The 23,460-nt window shown below is 44.5% G+C and overlaps 1 protein-coding gene and 1 long non-coding RNA gene across 4 annotated transcripts in view; one reads left to right on the forward strand and one right to left on the reverse strand.

Annotated features, from left to right (window-relative positions):
* PSD3 (pleckstrin and Sec7 domain containing 3) overlaps window positions 1-23,460 on the reverse strand; it is a 112,740-nt gene that overhangs the window by 88,888 nt on the left and 392 nt on the right. Inside the window, exon 2 of one of the 2 annotated variants that reach the window (XM_048291696.1) lies at window positions 11,383-11,491. In XM_048291696.1, coding sequence (XP_048147653.1) covers window positions 11,383-11,491 — 109 coding nt within the window. Of the gene's footprint in view, window positions 1-2,192; window positions 2,378-11,382; window positions 11,492-23,460 lie in introns of those variants that run through there. The other variant, XM_048291698.1, reaches the window with a different exon arrangement.
* LOC125319925 lies at window positions 1,566-22,837 on the forward strand. 2 transcript variants are annotated; one of them, XR_007200939.1, is made up of 2 exons: window positions 1,566-1,730; window positions 18,483-22,837. It is a non-coding gene; the product is annotated as an uncharacterized LOC125319925 (long non-coding RNA). The 2 variants fall into 2 exon arrangements; XR_007200938.1 differs by lacking the exon at window positions 18,483-22,837 and adding an exon at window positions 6,297-18,030.

Raw genomic sequence — 23,460 nt, forward strand, 5'->3', positions numbered from 1 at the left:
TGTTGAGGACAGTGACTGGACAAAGCAGGGAACATTTCTCTGCTGCAAGGTCTGAGCAAGCTGTAAGAAGCAAGGATGCCCTATCCACAATTGCATCACCAGCCCATCTTCATGGCAGGATTTCCAACATACAGGTGTGGGGGCACCCACAGTGCTTTTCCTAAGTGTCTAAAGCAGCAGACAAACAGTCCCCTTTGCACACAACTCAGCCACACAGTGCTTGGGTGCATCTCAAGCCCACATTTTTCATGGCACAGGCACTAGGTTGCTACTGCGGGACACTTCTGCCAGGACAGACTCACATATGACTGTGATGCTCTGTGGTTACAGCGTCCCTACACCTGCACCAGAACAACCCCAACCAAGCAACCCCAAGCTGCTTTCTCATCCTACAACCCTGGTCTGCTCTAGTGTAGAAGCTTTAGTGCTTGCTGCTCTCTCAGCATGGTCTAGAGGTGGGATTTCTTAGGAGAGGACTGATAGGGAGACTACAGATGCTAACATAAACCCTTCTGGGTGGACACATCCATCCACAGAAAAGCTCAGTGTGTGCGCTCAGCACTATGGGACACTGCTCGGCCAGGCCACTGCCTGAGCCACACTCTCTGGCTGCCCTGCCTGAAGAAAAGCAATACATAGTGCCCCAAGAGCTGGGACCCCCGTGCCTCACTCACATCCCGCCTTGTTGGAAGGAAGCCTGGAGCGTTGGCCCCCAGCCTCCTGTGGGGCTGGGAGGCAGCCAATGTGCTCCAGAGGCCAAGCCCTAACAAGGCACCGCATACAGACTCTGCCAAGGGGCCAGGCTTGTCTCTGCTAATTGCTATCTTAGCTTCTGAACCAACATGAGGGAAACAGAGGGGGCCTTATTTCTCGTGGTGAATGCTAAATGCACTGCTGCGCATCCCCATCTGCCACCGGCAGCCACTGATGACGACAGAAATAAATCCTGAGTGAGTTTCTGATTTACTTCTCCTCCTGAACTTCATCCCAAGCAAACTTTACCCTCTGGCAAGCGCATTGGGCTCCAGAAGAGGTACACATACAGAGCACATACCTGCACATGCAGGCACAGAGAGATGTCCAAGGGGAGGGAGAGTGCTAACAGGTACTCCCCTCTGCTACACCTGCAAGCTGTGTTCCATCTGGGCAAGAGAGTAGTACTATCACAGCAGAAATGTAAGGCCTTTTCTACAGTGAGATGTCAGCAGCTGTGCTCAGGACGGACTGCTGCTGTTGCTGCCGCCGTATGCTAGCGTAAGTCAGTGGGATTCTTCCCTCATCCAGGAATAATGCCTAATTCTCTGTCTGATTGAAAAAAATTTCATATATGGCACCAAAGCAGTGTTCTGTTGCCATTATGTTAGGTACCACCACGCACATGACTGCCAAGGTCTCTATTTCATGAGGTAAACCACAACCAACACTCACCCCCCCACCCCCCCCCCCCCCAAAATTGCAAAGGCTTTCCCTTTGCTCAGAGAGCTATTTCAGGTACAAGAGCTTAGGGGAGCTTGAGCTCTTTAAGGGAAACTCCTCCCTTATTCCCATCCACCACCACAGCATCATGTCTTGCTGCAGCTACTGGCATATCCTGTCCAACCCCATCCCCCAATATGACTGCATTACAAACCAGGCTAGAAAGACAACAAAATTTAAGGACTGCACTGAAGATGCGCAGGGAAAAAAAATACCCATCACCAAACAAACAAAGAAAGGACACACACTTTCAGGTAACACAAATTTCTACTTTGCATTGAAGGTGGCTTCTTTCAACAATTAAAAAAAAAAAAAAGAAAGAAAGAAAAGAAAGAAATGGATAAGGAAAAAGCTAAAATAGAAAGGGGGTGAGTGACTAGAAAACTGAGACCGGGCAAATATAGCCTAACAGCATTTGGCAGCCTTTCTGATGACTAGACGTTGAAAGAATTAATGACTTAAATCAGGCATAGATATGATATTTCATAGGTAAATAACCATTCCATGTCAAGCAAGCTTGTCTACAGCATAATAAAAGGAAATTCTAGGAAGCAAAACACAAGTTAAAAGCATAGACAAACATTTTGTTTACAGGTACATTTTACAAAAGAATGGTGTGAGTGTCTCTCTCTATACAGTGTATATATATATATATATATATATATAATCTAGCTCGAGAAATTAGATATATTTGCTTGAACAGTCTCCTTACTCACAGAGGTTACTGTAGCTCCAGCAGTTACCCATTGGTCAAAGAAATAAAATGCACAGATCATCAGTTTATCTATAGCGATACCAGCTAATTCAATTGCTGCTGTTCCAGTCAACTGGAATCAAAATAGTTTCAAATTTCCTGGCAGCTGCTGCCCTGCACTGCACACAATGATGTAAATGGATGCTTTCTGAGTATTATGAAACTGATGGGGGAACTGCAGTCTCATTCAGTCTATCGCAGGAGCTAAGGAGTCCACCTTGGCAGCTTGCAGGGGGAAAAAAAAATTTCCTCCAGCAAGGCTGCCTGACGGCATGCCAGGGATACGTCTGTGCTTAGCAGCCGTTTTTGTAACTGCATCCGTAAGGGGAGAATCGGGCAGAATGGCGATGCTGAGAGTCATGTGCTGGTTTCGGAGCACAGGATGCTTTATGGCATTTCAGCATTAGTGAGCTGGAAGCGTTCTCTAAGCAGCCCAGTCATCCTGCATTTTATTTCTCCACAGCTCCTTGCGCCGATCACAAGTAGCACATGGGTGAGCTTGCATGCAGCACTGTATCAGTTACGCTTGCCTGGTATTTCTTGCCACTATTTGTAAAAAGCAAATTAGGCCAAGTAAAAAACAATGCATGCATTAAGATGAAACAAATCTCTAGGTGACAGAGTTTAATGAATAAATCACAGGATTTACGGTATTGTATCACTGCAGCCTGCCAGAGAGGAGGGTTACATATATCTCCCTGTCCTGCACTGCATCATGTTAAAACTTCTACGGTCACTAAAACTATTCCAATTGATAAAGCAGCCTGCTCCTGCAGAGATGGAGCGGCCGTCCCCTGTGAAAGGGGAGGGATGCTGCACAGCCTCTGGCAGCCTTGTGCAGCAGCCCTTTTTCCAAATGATGTCATTCTCCATGCTGCGATAGGTCCTGCCTGGCCAGCACAGCCAAAGCCAGGGGATTAACATAATGCAAACATGGGGCTTTTGTAACTGGACTGCAAACATCCACACCGGACTGGGTGAAGGATTTTCTGCAGCTTGCAGACACTCCAGGCTTTTGGGCAATTTGCTTGCTCCAAAAAAGAGAAGCGGAGCCAGGTCTTCATCCCGTCTAATGTTACAGTGGCATTATGTAAAAACAACAAGTTGGTGGAAATGGGGAAGCTGAGTGAAAGGGAGAGGGAAGCAGAAGGAAGAGGGTGGGGAGAGTTGCCTAGAAATAAGTGAAATGCCTCTGTGACTTAGCAAACACGAAGGGAAGGTAGAGGGTAACAGAGGTATAGCAGGGCCCATGCAGAAAAACTGACTGTGTTGGCTGAGATCCCTCAGCCCAAAAACAGAAAACCAGAGGGAGTCCCTGCTGTGGTCACTGGGAGGTTTGGCACAGAGCCCAACAGCATGCACAGGCAGCATGCTCTTTGCAGTCACCATGCTTGAACAGCCAGACAGTGGTGAGACAGCCAGTGGCTCAGGGTTACTCAGAAATTAAACTAATTGGTTCTGTGCAAAAAATAATTCCCCTGCAAGCATCCAGGAGCAGTGTGGTGCTCAGGAAATCGTACACCCATAGCTTGCTGCACACTGGAAGAGATTCTCAAAAATGTGCTGCTAACCACTCTTCTTGCATAGTTCCCCAAATTCTGGGAGTTTGGAGCTACCAGAGGCTGTGCTAGATGAACCTTCAGTCTGCCATAGGACAGCCATGTCAATGCTAGGTAAATCTGTCATGAATCTCTCTGCTAGCCAAGTCCCAGCACTGGAGTTTGGTAGTAATGTGATGCCCGAGGTGTCACTGGTTTGGAAAACAGTGAGAAAAGCTGCTAGGGTAGGACTGTACATCCTGTGCATTTGGAGAACAATGACCATTTAGAAAGTATATAAAATACATGGGTCACTTTGTGCCTCTCTGAGTGTGTGGATTTTTTTTACAGCTGCACAAGTTCTAACCCTATTCCTGCTTTATGCAAGCAATGCTGTGCTTTGGTTGCATATTTTTCCCCACAGATTTTAACTAATTCCCAGTGGTAAACAGGGTTTGGGACCACTTGCATAACCTCAACTACCCTGAATTAAGTGTCCTTCAGAGAGCCCTGTACCTTTGCCCTGGTTGCAAGAAGGATGGCACCTTGCTGCAGTCACTCACAGGCCTACAGCAAGCTCAAAACAGGACAAAGTCCAAAACTAACATGCAGCACGTGCTGAGAGGATTTAGAGTGAGGGATTATCCACTACAAATTGCTGTATGGGCCACAGATGGTCAGTGAGATAGCTCAGTCCCAAGAGTCATTACCCTGGAAAGCAAAATGGTAGAGTGGAACAGCTGCTAGCATGAGCAGGAACAGGAGGGAATACAAAGGGAGTATCTAGACTCCTTATCCTGACATAAAAGTGCAAGTGGGTCTTAGAATATTTAATGCACTTTTCTTCTTTAAAGTCCCACACTCTGGAATGACATGGCTATGAGAATCTCAAGGTTTGGTTGAAGACTAATGTTTGGAAACGTCTTAAACCCAAAATGTAAACAACAGATTCAGAAAGAATCTGAAATTTTCTGGTTTTCTGCTGCTGTGATTTATAAAGAAAGCAGCTAAACAGGTGATTTCCTAAGTGTAGACACACAAAGTGATTAGCAAGAATTACTTTAAAAGCTCCTTAAGAGCCTTCACTTGAAGAACAAACTTCTGAAGCGGTGACAACTCACAGCTGCTTTGACAGTTTCAGCATCTACAAAGACTTTATAGTCTCTCTAAATTCACTTGTAATTAATGTTATATATTTAAAACACTGTATTTTTAAAGAATCCTCTCAAAACCCTTGGAAAGTTGCTTTGAGCAAGCAAAAATGGCTTAAAAAATCCCTTACTCCTAACCACAGATCTCAGAAACTCTGGATTTTTGTAGATCCAGAAGCTAGGCACACCTGCAGAAAAGGATGTCCTTTGCTACATTTCAGGGATTGGGACCAATTAATCAAGCTAAGAGTAGGCTTGCTAGACAATTCTTAAAGCACCCTAGGAGATGGATATCAAGTTATACGTCCAGCTAAAACAAAAATAGGACACAGAAAGACATGTGTGTCTCCCAGCTCCAAGTATTTGTTGCTAAAGGTGCAGCTGGACATTGCATAGTAATTTTTCAGCAGGCTCTCGCAGCAAATGAGACTCCCTTCCTCAGGAAGCTGGATGGAGTTAAATAAACAACGCAGGGATCTAAGGCAGAAGGTACTTGTTAAAGCAGTGAACTGTGAACAGGAAAAATACGTGCGTGCTGTACTCTGTGTTACACTTTTTCAGTTCAATACCAGGCCAGAACTGCATCTACCCACAGAATTTTATTAAAATGCCTTCTCTGTGTGCATTATCAGCAGCCAGGTAAACATGCACGATTTCCTTCAGAAAACTTCAGAAATGAAGCAAGGCTACAGTACAACAGAGGGTTTGTGTTGATGTGCTGCAGATCTCACCAGATGATGGGGCTGGGGGAGGGGAGGGGAGAGCGGAGCGGAGGCAGTGGTGACAGGTAAAAATGCAGCTGTGCCCCACTTGTACCTGCCTACAGCCAGCCAAGTCAGCTGGCTGAGCCTCTCCCATTGTGCCCACTGATCTGGATGCCCCATTTTCTGTCTGCCTGATGGAAGGGGATGGCCTGACTGCCTCCAGGAAAGTGTTGCTGAGTCCTGCCAGCTTCAGCCGAATTCAGCCTGTGTCACATGTCCTCAGAGCATCTGATGTGGCCAGACACTGACGGACTGCCAGCACCAGCAGGTCCCCAAATATTTGTGTGCTCACGTCAGCATGGCTCTCAGCTTCAGCCAACAGCCCACACAAGGGAGGCAATTACTGCCTTAACTCTGGCATTTCCTAACTTCTGAGTGCTTAATTCTGCGCCTTTAAAAAACAATAAACAAACAGCCCATGTTTTAATTTTGTACTAAACCCTTGGCCTTCAAACAACTCTGTTGTTTAGCAAGTTGAGGATGTGGTAATCTCCTCCCTACAGCTGTAGGTTATGACAACTTGAACTATCCAGCTTTCAAGTGCAGGTCACAAGGCATACAATTTCCTCCTGTGGAGCAAGGGACTTAGCATAATGCCTTGTGCCTCCTTTAGTTTTCATCTCCCCTCGACTGGAAACCCAGACATCCATCACACCACACCTGACAGCTCCAGAGCATGCCTCTGCTTCTCCCAGCCCCAGGAAGTGGGACTCAGAACTTCAAGGGAGACAGCAAGACAGCTCCACCTCACGCAGCCAAGATGCAGAGCACAATGGAACCTGTCCTCCTGCACCAGCATTTATTTTTCCATATGCACAATTCTCTTCAGACAGCACTGTAAGAGCTTGCTGCTCTTCAGAGCATCCAAAATGATCCGGTTTATTCCATGTTGGAGTGAAAGAGGAGCATTCAGCATGGCCAGTGAACATGTTGGTGCCAAAGAGGTAATCGCTTCCTACAGCGCACAAACTCAACTGGAAAAATACCTTCTAATACAGCACCTCAGGAGACGTAAATTTTAGAAGTTAATCTTTTTGCATCATTGCCAATCAGCAATGCCAAACATCAGAGATATTTATGAGAAAACTATTGATTACACACTATGATTTAAAAACTCCTGCAGGTCTTCTGCATGTCAGAAAACGCAGTGGGACACTAGAAACAACAAGAAGCTGATAAAGTCAAGTATGCACAACAGGATGACGGAATTTTAGCTACAGGGGAGAGGGGTGCCACAGCTCTGAGCTTTCTGTATTCCAGCCTTGTGTGTGTTCCTGGTAAATGTTGCAGGACATATGATGTGCCAGTCCTTCACCGTAATTAAGCAAAATTTATGTGAAAATCAGGCAGTCCTCCAAACCTCAGAAAATGCAGTTTTGCACCTTTTAAGGAAAGCAGAACTGCAGAGGAAGATACCAGACCAGGGAACCCAGACTTTCAGGATTGCCTGGAGATGGAAAGAGCAAGAGATGAAAACATGGCAAAGGGTGGTGCCTCAAAATGGAAAGGAATGGAGTTGGAGCACTGGGCAAGAGTACAGTCAGCAGTCTGGGCTACCATGAGAACAATGTAATGAGTGCCTTTGGCCTAAGGGCAGTTCATACAGCGAGGATCAGGAAGGTGACACTTCCATGCAATGCAATGCAAAGAGGATGCAGCAGAGCTGGACATGCATGCCTCGAAGTAACAGAGCAAACAAGTGAAGCAGATTAAGGACAACCTACTATATCAGTGATGCTCACTTTACACAAAGACACTGGGATAACTTTCTTAAAACTGTTTAAATCAGCAGCAAAGGACCCTGAAAAGGCTTTACTTTTACGAAATAGCAGCCATTGTGTTCTTTCTTTGCTATTGAAACAAGCTCTAGAAATTGTAAAGCAAAAGCAATCATTTCTATGATTGAGGTTCAGGAAGGGGTATGTTGCACAGGTCAAAGTATGTGTTTGATATTCTTTCACGTGTCAGATCTGGCATTGTTTGACCCCTTGCAGAGGTGATTCAGCACACACTGCCAGGAGAAAATAAGCCTTTTTTTTTTTTTTTAGAATTGTTCTTTTGGCAATATTTTGGGGGTTTTATTACTCAGTTTTTGCTGGCTTGAGCTTGCTAAGCACACAGATGAGCACAAGAACTAGCATGAGACAATCCGTGGCAGTGTGTGTCTGGGACCATCTCTTTTGGCAGAAGCAAGCTGTTAAATGAGCTCAGTTGCCTCATGACACCTCACTGAACACAAAACAGCAAGTGACAGGCTTTCCAAAAAGCTATTTGTTTCACCAGGAATTCAAAACCAAGCTTCCTCCAGCAGCTGTTGGGAAAGACCAGATTTGCATAGCAACACAGGCAGTATTTGTACAGGGCCTTTTTGTGAAGGATGAGATTAAACCTCTAGTACACAGGAGGGATGAAAGCTTTCTCCTCTCAGAAGCATCAGAAAAAAGACGGTTTATTAATCTTAAGAAGCTATTTTCTTCCTAACAACGGTCTTGGCTTTATATTCTCACATAACAGGAATTATGGGGTATTTGGCCTTCGTGTTTACTTAAGGAATTATTTTGTAGTATCCCCCATTTTTTCCCCCAAGGAATCACTTTTAAGACTAAGTCATGTGGCCGTGACTTTTTTTTTCTTTTTGGTATTTAAATGTATTAACAGCAAAGTCATAAAAATCAGGTCTGTAGCACAGCCAAGCCTAAAGAAAAGTCTGCTCAATAGAGATCACTGTTTCCACGGCTGTTTCCAGAGGAGGAATGTATGTTTCCACATACAACAAGCGCCCTTTGAGTGAGTCTGAGAAGAGGTCTTGTCCAACCCAGCTAAATTCAGTTTCTAAAAAACATTTTCTTTTGCTTGAAGGCAGAAGGCTGGAGTTTCGCCAGCGAAGGTGGCCAGGCTGTGCAGGGGCACATGGACGCGTGTGGTGCATCCTCCCCACTCCCACAGTGGGACGGGTCTACAGGGACATGTGTGATCCCAAACCGTCCCACAACACAAGGGTCCCAGGGGCTTGGACTGCTCCTGCTCAGACTAATGCATCCAGGGCAGGAGAATGGGGAATGGACAAGAGAGGAGAGGAGCCAGACAAGAGGCATCAAGCATTAAAGACAAGAGCACATTAGGGTATCAGTGACCACAAATATCCCACATAAAATCAGACTGAAGACAGCAAAGGAGAGAAAATGTCTTACATGTGACAGCTTTATTAGCATTTGAGTATCATTGATGAAACACCTCTTCTAAAGCCATCTAACTTTTTATTTTCCCCCCTCTCATGTGAAAATGCCCAGCAACTTCAACCTGGAAGGTAAAAATCAGCACGGGAGCTTATTAACAAAGGCTGCCACCTCCCACCTAGGTAAACAGAAGTGTTTGCCACAGTGGCCCCCAATTATTGTTCCTTCTTTGTGAATTGGCTGGTCTGATTCAAGTGTACTCAATCATGAAATGTATACCCTCAGCAGCATCAGCAGGGCTGCAGTAACATGGCTGTGGCCGAAAGGGAAAGGATAAAGCAGAAGGCAGTAGTAATTAAGCCGTTCAGCAGCTTACATGCTAGGTTCTGTTTCTGAGGCCAGCCACAGCGCAGGTCAACTGCTCTAGGTTAGATAAACTGAAGTTCAGCCTAACTGCCCGCAGTGACGAGTTGTTCCCTGGATCAAGTTTAAACACCAGCATTTCTCCTGGCCCTGCCCCTGTCACTCATTTGCTTGAAATATTTCATATTTTGACCCCTAAAAAACATGTCTTCTTTCTTTTAAAGGAAACTTCAGAAAGTAGCATGTTTATTTGGATTTTTGGTGGTGTTTTCTCCCTTCCCATCTAACACAGAGAAGGACAGAGAGACTTTCAAGCATAGCTGCTTCCCCCAAAAGCACGTCATTACATATTTGACATATATCAAATCAAAAAAGCCCAGATTTGGTGCACAAAGCCCTGGGTTTGTACTACTGTCCCCTCACTCACCCTGTCCTCATTCATCTCTGGTTAATAAGCAGTTAAAACCTGCTCGCTTGAAGAAAAAACTAGAAGGGGCAGAACCACTCTCATTTATCCACAGTGGTCAAACAACTTGGAGGAGAAGGAGGAGGAGGAGGAGGATGCATTTATCTGTGACAGCATGAGGCCAGTCTAGGTAGGCACAATGTCACCCAGTTTTCGGGTACAATTCACAAACGTTACATGTTAACCACTGTTAAATATTCACAAACCTGCCTGTCAGGGTCCCTTGAAATCATTCCCATTTTGCTAATTGTTAGCCCCCAGTGGTAGTTTCTCATTAATAAAGGAAAAGGAGGAGATTCAGAAACAAGGCAAGAAGAAGATCCAGAAACAAGGCAAGAAGCAGCACAGGGACAATACAGAGAATTAGGCACATAAGGCAATATATCTGGCTTAATCTTTGCCACCCTTTATTTTAGGGCTCAGTACTTGGCTCAGAATACCCGTTATATTTGATAATTGTTTTGGCTGGTAATAACAACAGATTCACTTGGATTTAATAGACACAGCATACTTTATTTAATACCCATCTCTGGATTTGTACCAATGCCTGCTGACAGTGCTCTCACATTGTGTCTTTCCAAGCAAGAAATGAGGTCACACAACTCATGTAATAATCTGATATACATTTTGTGGCAATTTGGAAAAGTTTTTAAAATTCCTAAATGAAGACCTTCTGGTTTTGGTTTTTTGGGGGTTTTTCTTCCCTTTATGGAAATTTGGATTTTTTCTACTTTTTAATTAGGATTTCCCAAATGGAAGACCAAACTTCATAAAATCCAGGAAGAAACTGTTTACACACTCTCCAAACTCCAGTTCTGCTTCTTTCTTCTTTTTTTATTATTAGTATTCTTTTTTTCCTTTTCTTACTGAAGTGGAGGAGCCTACACAGTTTGTTTCTGAACGAAGTACTGCCCTTTTCTGGCAAGAAGGGAGTCTTCTTTTAATTAAGTGACATTCCAGAAAGTTTGCAATTAGAAAGGATCAAGGTACAAAGAGAACACCCTGAGGAAATGCTTTTGCAAAGAGGGCAGGGCTTGTTGATAATTTTGATGAGGCAAGAGGAATAGTTAAAATAACTACATTTATTTTCTTCTAAAATTAGGCTCTGAAAAGGTAGAAAATGCCCTCTATTTACTAGAAGACAACAGGAACAAGACAGATCCTTAGGCATAACATTAGATATTACACGTGGACTTGTGTAATTACTGACTACAGAGGGCAGAGCAGTTCAGGTACCACCTCAAGTATCTAAATTAAAATCTCACCTACCTCTAGCTGTAGAAAGAGCAGCATGCAGATCACGAAGAGCATTTCTGGAAGGACCTCCAGGCAGAAATGGCCATGTTTCAGCACGTACAATTGCAGAACTCATGGCTGAAACAACTCCACTGCAGAGAAGTGCAGGGACTCCTTCCACCAGTGTCTCTCCAGCATATGAGTCCCTGCTGTGACATGATGGTGGCCCACATGAACCAGAAAGAAAGGTGGGAGTATAAGACAAGGGACCACTGTCATTTTCTGGGGCCAAACCAGCAGGATCCTTTGGTCTGGAACTTGCAAAGAGCAGTGTAGCACAGTGAGCTAGCCTTTACGGGGTCATTAAGGGAGCAAGCAGCTTCTCCAAAACTCTCCTGAGTGGCTTAAGAGATTTTTTTTTTTTTTTTTTGCACACAATTCTAATAAATAGCACTTACCCATTCCTGAAGGCTTCTCTTCTTCCAAGCCAAATAAGAATTCATATTTGGCCTTGGCAACATTCTGGGCATGAGCCGATACGTCATCATCCCGCACAAGCGCTTCTGCCTGTAGAGTCAAAATAAACAAAGCTTATCTACCTTTTAGTGAAAAAACAGCAGAAGGAACATGAAATCCCTTCAAGTGCACTGTCAGGTAGAATTTTAAAGTATTCATTTCAGTCTGTCACCACCAAGATCATTCAGAGAAGACATGGGCCAACTCAGAGCACCTTTGAAGAGCTCACCTCTCTGTCGTTGAATTCAAGCATTTCAGTATTGAGTAGAAATGTTAGAGCACTCAACCACTCACTTCTTTAGCCAGCTTACCCACTAAAAGGCCAGCAGCACTGGGCAACTATCTCAATAATACCAGTTAGGGTTAAAAATATCAAGGGAATAGTATCAGAAATAGCAAATTTGAGTATGATGTATGTCATAAAACTGGGACCCATGGGAAAACCATAAACGGGACAGGCTGTTTATTTGAAAACAGAGTGGGGTAGAGAAAGTGAGGAGCAAGGACTACAACAATGATCAAAAAAGGGAAGAAAGACAAAGTATGCAAACATGTGGGAGTACTGTCTAAGGGTCCCTGTTGGGCAGCCCATGCATGACCACCACTGTGTATGTCAGGATAAGAGCCCAGCTTGGTTTTACAACCATACCACACAAGTCAAACCTGCTTATCTGGCCAGGAGGCAGGGAGTGGGCACAGGGTGGTGAGCCCAGTTATCAGGGGAACACCCGGAAGGGTGGATGGACAGATGGAATGAGCAATCCATTCTACTCAGGCCTGGTGCCACCAGCACCTCCCCACTGCTCCCTTCTTGTAAGAAATAGTTTGACAGAGTAAAGGTCCAGTTTCTCAGAAGAGAGAAAGGCTACAGGATTGAGATCAAAATACTTTTCTGAACAGGTAGGGACAAAACAAATCTCTAAGATAAAGTGCACACCAGCAATAAACTGTAGTGCAAAAACTGTCTAGAGTCAGCATTAAGCTTCTTCCCAGCTGGGCAAGACGGAGCCCGTAATTCTTCTGTTTGAAGTGACAGTTAAATAACTCACTAACTCCATAAATTCTTCAGTAAACTTTATATTCATATGAGGCAGTCAATTGTTGTGGCATAGCAAGTCATGGCATGGTTCACATTGGTGAAAGCATTAGCTTACAAAAACACTCTTAAAAAAAAAAAGTCAAATGGAACATTCTGTCCCCCAGGACAACAATAACTTTTATGCATTTCTATCAAATACCTTAGGATAAGCATCAGCTACAAACAGAAATTCAAAGTACAAGGGACACATAATTCACAGGAACACAAAGTCACGGCTCTTTAATCAGAGATAGATGGAATCATAAATCCATACATTCCTCCTAGGCCATCTGTCCAACAACTACATTTTCTTCCAATAGCATATTGACAAATAGCTATCTTGCCCCATGTCCTAGAACAGTTTTGCTCCAGGTGTTCTTGCCTTTTACACCCATTTCTTCTCCTACTTATCTGTACTGTGCCAGTTCTGCAAGACTTAGTCCAACACCACTCTGCCCTAAGCAGACAGAAGATCTTACACAGGAGGCTTGGACTGATTTATTTACCATTCACTAGTCCAACTACTCAGCACTAGGGCTTCCAGTACTTTGATGGATGTGCTAACACCAGCCTACCAAATCCTTTAGGAAAAATGTGATGGAACAGATAAAGGGCTTTCTAGCACAAAGATGACTATCACAACCATGACAAAATGAGCTTGGAAGAAATCTCCATGTCTGTCCTGCCTTTACAGGGATTCACTGGCAGGGAGGCAGGAAGGGTTAGAAAAGGAATAGCTGGAGCCAGAGCACAGAGGAGAAGGCTCTTTGTCTGCAACAGCTTAGACAGGAGTAGCTTACGGAGCCAGACAAAAATTCAGCCTACTCAGACGGATGTGAAGGGATGGGACAGCTAACAACCAGCTGGTGCCAAATCCCAGTGACAGATAAATGAAATGGAAAATAAAATTAACAGAACAGTCCAGTTCCTGAGCAGTCAGGAATTTCTGATCTATGCCCCTCTGGGACACAGCTTATCCATCCCTCAGCCTTGCTCTTTGAGATTTCACAGACATCTGCTGCACTGAGCTTCCCTGCCAGCAAACACATGTTCCAAGGATCTCTATTTGCCTGTACCTTATTGTAAAGCAATGAAGAAGATTCCAGTTCACAGCACCCTCTGCATCATCCAATAACAGGCACAAATAAATTGTTAAATTAATGGGGTTTCAGTGTATAGGGCATCATTTATCAGAGTTAGGTGCCTAAGCAGAGGCTGCAAGATCTTAGTCTTTGCACCTGAAAGGGGCAACTTGATTTTCAGAAGTGCTCAACACTGCTGATGAGAGTTACAGATACTGGCTTGTGTATGGGAACAGCTGTATTTAACATCTATTTAGGTTGTCAGAGCAGTAAAAGGATGTGTAAAGAAAGTCCAGATCCAGGCTTAAGGGTAAGGTTGTCATATTTCATCCAAACAATAAATATTTAAAAAGAATGCAAGAGCAGGAAAGAATAAGGATGCTCTGAGGTCAGAGCTAGTTTTTAAGACTATTGCTTTACCAATGTCCAAATCAAGAGACCACATGGGCTCTCCTTTCCTTCTTTCGATCTACCACTCACCTAAGCCTTGCAGAAGTCAACACGCCCCGACACCAGCAGGCCAGAAATGGGCTGGACAAACATTCATGGTGCTTTCAAGTTGCATTAGCAAAGATTAAATACAAGCAAGATGGAAAGGGATATAAAATTCCTGTTTAAGCCTTCTCTCTCAGCTCAAGGACAAAGAAATCTGCATCCAGGTCAGCTCATTTCATAATTGCTTCCCTCAGAGGGCTTTAACCACCACCTATGATGCATCTCGTCTTTGTCACTGCTGGAGAAGGTGATGCTTAGAGCACCAATCCCCTTAAATCAGCTCAGCTGTACATACATTTCTCATGAGCCATATACATATTATCTTTCAGTCCAGTGATGCTCTGGGCAGAGAGGCACCAAGCTCCTACCCATTTGTGCATCACTCTTGCAGTGCCTTCTGCCTGTTTGAACATGTTTGATCAAGCCTACTTCTCTAGCTCATAGCTCTTGGTCTGGAGTTAGGAGGGCTGCATTTGTCTCTCAGTGAATTTTAGATAACATTTATGAGGCTGCATTAGTTTGGAGTTGGTAGTCCTCACCCCTCAGACCTCCTGCCAACACACTGGACTAGTTTCTGTTGACCTCACACAAGGCACCGGTATGGGTCCACAGAGGTCCCACCTTGCTGGCCTTCTGTTTCACGCTTAGGATAAGCCCGTGGTGCTCATGGTGGTTTCAGGCCAGCACAGGAAGCGAAGCTGCTGAATCCCTGTCTCACCGCTGAACTGAACAGCAGCAGGATGCTAAGACCACAGGGCTCCTGCTACTCCAGCAGGAGCTGCCAAGGACAGATAAGTCAGCCCAGCAAGAAGCACACACACTGCCTCTGCTCTGCTGTCTGGATGTGCAAATGGAGCAGCGGGTCAGTATCTGCAAGGAGAAACTGTGCCCACAATTCAGCCTTGAGAGGTGTCTTTAGGCAGGCACTGGGTTGATGAGAGCTGGGTGCTGCACAGTTTCTCTCTCTGGATGAATTTCATGTCTACTCACAAGCTCCCCTCAAACTGTCGTCCAAAAATCCCAGTGGTTTTTAGTGAGTCATAGAAAGCTGAAGAAAATGCTTCTCCTTTCTCCACAGAAGAAAAGTACCAAAGCATCCTCTTTTGACTTGCACCAAGGTTCTGGTTGGGACCTTTTTTTGGGACAAAGTGTTTTTGTCTTTGGGCCTTTTTTTTTCCTTTTCATACCTACATGTAAGAGAGCTTTAACTGAAGGATATCAAACTCTTGCTATCTCACCACCATTTTCAGCTGAGTTGACAGGAGAGCTGGTCTCCATCTCAGTGGAACGGGATAACATTGTCCACAGCTGCTATGACAAGAAATGTCTGAGCACAAAGAACCAGTATGAACCCATGCCTCCTGAAGCATTCACACTTAAGGTCATACGTTTTCTTTGAAAATGTCTAATAAGAAGGAAGTACTCAAAGGAGCAGATAATTAAATGGCAAATTTCAGTCTGGAGTTTTTCAGACTCCCTGAGAGGACAGATGCTGTTAAGACAGACTGACTCCTTTCAGAAGACCTGGGAAAACAGTACTTGAGACAAAGCAGAATGGGATGGGTTCTCAAGCATGAGTCTTCAGGGAGTAAGAGTCAGCCAAAATTCTGGACAGCAAGAGACCACTCATGCTAAGGGCAAACATCAGCAGGAAGGGACCTAAGGACCATTCACAAAGAATTGTTAGCTGGGACAGAGAGGTCAAAGCGTCCTTAGGCATGTCTCCACAGCTAAGCCGTACCATGAGGAAGCCTCAGTTTTACATGCTTTTGCATGTGCACAGCTCTGTTTTCCAGAGCTGACTGCCTTCCCCCTCAGCCATACCACCACTGGATGTCAGCTTCCTGACAGCAGGCAACAACCCCCGCACGCTGGCAGCGCCTTTTGGAGGTTTCATTGAGGCTACTGGAGAAACACTGCACTATTGCAAGAAAGCAGAAAAAAGTCTTTAAGAATGCCTGTAAATCACAGTCTACTACGGAGAACTTCACAGCCACATCTGGACCATTTCTAATCCCAGGCTGTGCTTGTTCCATTCTCATTGCTTCACCAACATCTCTAGCAGCAAAAACCACAATTGCCTGTCAGCAGCTTATCATATACCCCTATACAGTGAGTTTATGCTCTTAGCAGGAATGATGGATAGAAGGTTCCCGCAGATTTTAAAACCTTCTCCAGCAAGTTGCAATGTCATGGACAAGTCTTTACAGAATCCTGCATTGAGAGTCGTGCCTCTACTGTCACACCATCCCTGCGTGGCCATGAGCTTAGCAACCTTCACTGCTTTTGGCAGATCATACCAATTGTTCTGAAAAGACTATGCCTGCTGAGCTTGCCTTAAATCACTTTCTTAAGTAACAGGATTAAATGCAGAAAGCTGGCATTAAAATAAATTTGCTAACTGGTGAAATCCAGTGGACCGACATCACAAGGAGAGTGCAGGTGCCCACAGTAAGACCACTAGCAAGAGCTGTAGTCTTTAATTCCATGTGACCTCATACATCCTATTTGTGTTTTCCTCATACCTCCCCACACTTACGTTTGCAACTCTTGAATTAAAGCATTAGTAAAATAGATTAAAATTCATAAGAACAGGAGCTTTGCATGGCTAAATCTCAGCTGGAGCTGCTAAAACTAAATGCTAGCCAAGGTTTTGAAAGAGAGGAAATCTCAGCCTGGGTTTTAAACAAATTCCTAACTATCAGGAGTTGCAGGGAGATGTATAGAAAGCCAGAGGTGGTGACGAAAGAAAGGGCTTGTGTGAGACCACGGCCTATAGCTATTTTCCAGCAGAGAAGTCTGGATTTTAGAGAGGGATAACAAAGTCATGTAAGACTTTTCAGCTACAAGAAGGAGGCAAGTAAGAGATTGGCAGAGGTACTTGCAGTGATAAGGGGTCTGGATAAGGCAAAGAACAATCAGTTATTCAGCACCTCTTTTTTTAATGCAACAGCCAGAGGACAACAGAAGAAGGTACTGGAGTCAGCATCACACCAAAGAGGACATGGTTCCTCGTACAATTTGTATTCAAAACCACCAACCTCCTTGCAAAGCAATGTCACAGAAACCAAAATACTGAGGGACATGACGAGGAGGGTGAACAAGCTCAAGGGATACAAATCCCCAACAACATAGAAATCACACCCTTCTCATGAATCTCTAAGCTGAACTCTTCCGGGGCATCTGCCGACCTTCATGACCACACACATGCTCCCAAGGCTAAAGCAACCTTGAATCCAAACCAGTGCTGTGAGTCACTATTACCTGCTCACCAGGCTTCAGCATGGCCCTGGACTGGACAGACCTCAGGCAGTACCATCCAGCCAGCTCCTCTTGAGTCCTCACCGAAACATACCCCACAGCCTACCCCACGGATTCACCAAAAGGCACCAGGGCACTGCCGGTTCCCCATGCCATTATTCCCAGCACTACAGGATTTGTTTACTATGAGCAGCCTCACAACAAGCAGTCAGGCTGGAGAGAGCAAAACTGACAGGGTGCAGATACTATCAAAGCTGCTCTCCAGCTCAAAGGCAGACTTCACAGAAGTTCAGTGTCTAAAGAGAGGCTCAGTTCACAAATGAAGCAAAAGAGTTGCTGCTTAGAAAAAAAACCTGTCACTGGAAACAGTGACAAAAAAACTCAAATTAATGCCTTAGCAGCAGTATCAAGCAGTTGCAGGTAAAATTTGTTTCTAGTCTGGTCACCTTGCTTTATTTAGACCTGCACTTGAGTTTTTCTCCCCTTAAAGAAATGCTTGCTTTGTTGTTTGGTTGAAGTTGTTAGGACGCAGTCAGCTGTTATATAGAATTAAATGTTTTTTATTATGCAAAGGCTGACGCTGTCTGAGCTGTAACTGCATGGCTGTGAACAGCATATTAATTCAAAGTCTGTATGACTATACTTTACCATTAAAGGTCACTCAGCATTTTGTATTTGCCAAGTCAGTGATTTTTGATGCATGCTCTATGGACCTTTGGATGTCTGTGCATTATTTCTAAGGTATGTGTAAGAACCAAAACAAACCCTCTGAGAAGAAGGCTTTAGCTCACTGCTTGAACCACCGCGTTCTTAGACATAACACATAGAGATAACGAAAAACACCCAAAACTTTTATAAAGCCACAGTGCAAGTATTCTTCCCAAGTGATGTCAAAGAGCATTGGGGCAGGAGTGTAATTTAAGAAAAACTGTGCAAATACAGCATCTTTTATCCAGAGAATTCAATGATGCAGTAGATGTAGTAGATGATGTTCAATGTAGTAGATGCAGTTCAATGATGTAGTAGACATCTTGCATTTACTGGTTTTGTTCAATCTGTTCCAGTATATTTAGCAAACTGACAGACTGCTTCTCTTCAGTAGGTAATGTGCTTCCATTGTCTTTAGGCATCTCAGATGGCAGAACAATGCTTAGACAGGCTACAGCTCTGCTCTACATGGATTTCTGCTCCATGGAAGCTAACATTTGAATATACCTAAATGCCTCATGAGCCTACCAGAGGTTAGTTCTGTATCTTTAAGCAACTAAATTCTTTCCAAAACTCCAGCCAACATCTGCTGTTCCTTGAAAATTTACAGAGGGCATCCTTACATCCTACAGCCTTTAGCTGCACATTCTTTATGTCCAGCTAAATATATACTGCTTTTAGGGATGGAAGGACAGGGTACTGGGACAGCTCATCCTCAGTTTTCAAATCAATATTATAAACATAGTTTAAGATAGTGTCCCAAAGTGATTAAAATATTGCATTTGTGAATGGTAAAAAAAACAAAACAAAAAAGCAAACCAACAAACAAAAAAACACCCCACACCCAACCATTAGACTATTCTACTACACGAGAGCCACTGGAAGAATTTACATTTGCAAAGTTGTAAAAACCTGGATTTTCTCCGTGGAAGTGCAAACTGCAGAACTACAACACAGCAACAGAGTATGCAAAAAGGAGTATGTATCTACCTCTTAGACATAGCTTATTGATTCTGCATGGTTATTTCATATGACGTATTTAAATTAATTTTACAGCTTTTACCTCAGCATTTTTTTCTGAGCCTTAACTAGATTTAACAGAGTTTTTTGGAACAGAAATTTGACTGAAGTTTGATCTGAGCCATCTTATCTCTGGCACAATTGAGGCACAATTGTGATTCACAACTGAAGTGAGAAAACACATCAACAAATTTTTCCTGATGTGCACGTACTGGGGGACTGAAAACACAGTTGCAAGACCACTTGCTTGCTAAGAAAGTGCACCTTAAGGACTGCAGCATCCTCGGGCAGCTATGGCCCCCGTGAGCAGTCAGGAGCCAACAGGCAGTTTCAGCTGTGGCAGGAAGGCAGAAGACATCAAAGATGTTACATCCCCCACAAGCAGCACAACACAGGCCAGCTGGCACTCGTGTCCCACTGGTGAGGAAGTTAATACCTCTTCTCTTTTCCTCATTATGTCACAGCAAGTCCACAGACAAGACAGCTGATGACAACCAGAACTTGCTGGTACTACAATTTGTTTTCTCTTGAGAAAAGGGCTTCCCTGGCAAGCATTCTTCTGTTAGCACTGACATGCAGACATATCCCAGGCCTAAGTGCATCTTGCCATCACACTTGGCATTCATTCAACCTGGGAGATGCAGTTATTACTCAAATGACACTTCCCATTTGAAAACTGTTGTAAAAAAATAATGAGTACACTTTGGAGGTAAGCCACCTCTTCCACTGTGCCATTTCATGCCAAGAAGAGAAAGCAAGCCCCATTCATCGCTTCTGCAAAAAAGGGAGGCTTGTATTATGTAATCTGTGCCATTTAGGTTGTTTTCTTACTGCTCCTAAACTACTGCATCACAGTTTCAAGACGAGGGCCTCTTTTCAATCACAGAAATATAGAATATGCTGAGTTGGAAGGGACCCATCATGATCATCAAGTCCAGCTCCTGGTCCTGTGCAAGACAGTCTGCTCACCAGGCAGCATAAAGTTGCTGCAGCTATGACATGATGTTCTCAGCAAGCGTGACAGTGACCTGTGCACTTCTGCCCTGGCAGGCCAGCCTCAGAAGCCAGCTCCAGCCTGGTTTCCTTTGGCTTAGTCCAATAGTTGCAACACTGAAAACCTTTTCATGCAGTTAGCAAAGGGAGCCACAGCAAATGCCACACAGTTCCCACAGCCAGCACTGGTGGCTGAAGTACTCAGTGGAGGTGGAAATGCAGTGCTCACGCTCTGCTGGACAGCTTGATCCCTGACGGACAGCCTGATCCGGTGCCCAAACAGGTTTTTTTACTTACAGCATCCAGGAAGTACAGTCAATTCAGAAGCTATTCAAGCTTCAAGGGCTAGATAATACCCGAGCTCCTCTGACTCCTGATTCAACCCCATAGCAACCAAGCCCGCACCCAGAGGGCTAGCTCTCACCCCACCCTGCTTTTAAGCACCATCCACAACCTGCCTTGCTCATCTCTGTAATGTAGAGAATAAATGTTTGGATGCATTAGCATCACAGGAGTCTTTGGTCTCAAACAGGAGCTGGCAAAACAGCAAGAAACATATCAGAGCAAGAAGGAGCTGCACTCAGAGAAAGTACCTGGAAACATACTGCAGAAGGATACTTCAAACAGTGCCATTCCTGGGAGGAGTGGAACACTTATATCCCGAATGAAAGTGTCAGGCAGACACTTTGAGCTGGTCTCAAACAGCTTTTTCATCTGACAGAAGAAAATTATTTCTAACACACACACACATCCCCCTGCCTCCCGATTCCATATCACTGTAAACAGAAAAATAAGGACTGGAAATAGTCTCTGTGATCATGGGGTTTGGAGGGCATAAATCCATTTAGAAAGATATTCAAAAGTTTAAGACACAAACTGCACAAGACCTAAATTTATTCATCTGCAGACCCACTTTGCTGTATGGTGACTGTCCAGAGAAGCTCCCTATCACACATCCCCCTTCTCAGCCAACCTTCCAGAGGGAAGGATCCACACACAATTTTACAATCCACCAGGATGCAACGAACCACCCAGGTCCAGGTCACAGAGCAGGTCTGGGTGGGATGGGCAGATCATGAAATCCCTGCTCCACCAGAAGCCAGCTCTCCATCACGGACCATTTGCAAGGAAATGTCCCTTCAAGGACAGGGGGTGGCACATGTCCCTGCTGAGCCCAGGGACTTTTCTTCCACCTTTTCTGGGTGAGCTCAGCAATACTCAAACCAAACAACTCTAACGGCTGCTGCATCCTGGGGATCCTCAGCACTTGCAACGCAGAGCTGATCTGAAGCAGGATACTCTGGATGGTGACTGACTGCCCCAATCTTTGAGTTTTGGCAGCAGTTCACAGGTTTGCCCAGCCTCAGCTGAAGCACAGCAGCTTGGCAGATGGCTCCCCAGTACCCTGGGGACCCATCCACCTAATCTTACTCCGCAGACACTACCCCCTCCCTCCCTTTCTTGGGCTCCCTTCACTAGGCCACTACATTGTGCTACCTCTAAATTATCTTTAAATCAGCACCCAGCAGTACCCCAGCCTCCTGCTCTCTCTTAAGACCCCTGCAAGCAAACAAAGCTTCTCCAAAGAGAAACAGATGCCTCAGAGAAACACATGCCTGAGAAAAATCACTCCAGCTCCCAGGTCTGCCACCTGTCTCTTCATGAAGCAGGAATTGTTTCAAGCAATCAGCTATTGTGCACGCACAAAGACAGTTTATCAGCCACGGCCAAAGCACCCTTACTTTGCACTGGTGCCCTTGTGTGGTGTACAACTTGGGCTGCCTCAATGCTGAATCTTCCAGAACTCGCCTTAGAACACACACCCGTGTAGACAAGTGCCTCCAGAGATGTTCTGTGGCACTCCCACAGAGAGCCTGCTTCTTCAGCCCACAGGAATCAAACCCCTAATCTTATATCAAAGCTGCAAAATCAATTGCCAGACTTCCCTGGTGTGATGGGCAAGAATAGAAAGGACCATGTTGGTGTGGAGGCAGAGAGGGGAAGTACTCTGAAAAACATTCATGTCCTTCAGCTATGCAACTTGACAACAGTAAAGAAAGATTTGCTGAAAAAAAAAGCCGCTAGCATGTTCATTAGGATCCTCAATGCTCTTTTCCTTCTCACTTTGATGGCACAGAGATCAAATTGAAAACTGGAAATACTAAACAGTAAATCAAACAGTCCGCTTAAGCATGAATAGCACAACAGAACTACTTTCACACAGGTCAGTTGTGCCAGGATTTTCTGTGTGGATTAAGAAGTCCTGATTTTTTTTGTTGTTTCAAGTTTTGAAAACACCAGCATGTACGTTTCTTGGAATTTCTTTTAACATCACCACTACCACAAAGGATGTTCTTACACTCCCCAATGAACCAAGGCTGCAATTGAATGGGAGCATTTGCACAGGGTCTCCTACACGGTTAACCTCACCTCTCTCCCATCAAAAGCATGCCCCAAAACTCTGTCTGTGTAAATCAACAGAGCTAGGACAGATTCACTGAGAGCGTTAAACTGGTAACATCTGCTGAAACACATCAACTAAGGACATGACTGATGAAAAAGCATTTGGAGTAGAAAGGGGCTTCTTTCTACTAGCTAAATGAGAAAGGCTTGGATGACTCTCAGCAGTCTACTACAATTGCTTCAAACACTGGGTGTGCAACCTCCAGTTTCATTACAAATACTGCATTTTACTTTCTCTCTGTGTTAATGACACTATGCACAGACAGAATTAAAGTGTGACTGAAGCTACAAAACTAATAGTACTTGTAGTTGCCTATTACACACCCAAATCACTTCAATAACACATACGTGCGGCTTCGCCTGACAATATACTAACTGGACCCTGTGGGAGCCAGGTAATTGCTGTTTATAGCATGGAAATACTCATCTATATGGGAGTTAGCAACTTCAGTGGGTTTGTGTGAAGTTCAGACTCATTACAACTGCATGTTTATGCTCCCATTAAGAAATGTAGCTCCAGTTCCCAGGAACAAGGATGAAGATAGCACCTCAACTGCACAGGAGCATGCTTGTGTAGTTTAATATTCTACAGTTTTACACTTTTGGTGAAATCATCTCAACTCCACTCCTGCCCTGAAAGCGCAATGCTACTACTCAGCCAAAGGCTGACTTTTCTGATAACGTCTTGTTTAATTCAAGAATTTGGCTAGATCAAGAGAGTTTGTCAGTGCAGCAACAGAGCTGATGTGTTACACACACAATTTACTTGGAGACACAAGCAAAACCAACTGCACGACATGCAAGCTGGGGGTCCCAGCCCTGAGGTGCGTGTCCCAGTGCAGCTTCACTAGTGCAGTTGGTGTCTCTCGGGATCTAGCAGTAATGAGCACAGAAGTGGGCTCCGAGCTTTTTCCCCTTAT

The sequence above is a fragment of the Corvus hawaiiensis genome, chromosome Z (assembly GCF_020740725.1).
Source record: "Corvus hawaiiensis isolate bCorHaw1 chromosome Z, bCorHaw1.pri.cur, whole genome shotgun sequence".
Taxonomy (NCBI): domain Eukaryota; kingdom Metazoa; phylum Chordata; class Aves; order Passeriformes; family Corvidae; genus Corvus; species Corvus hawaiiensis.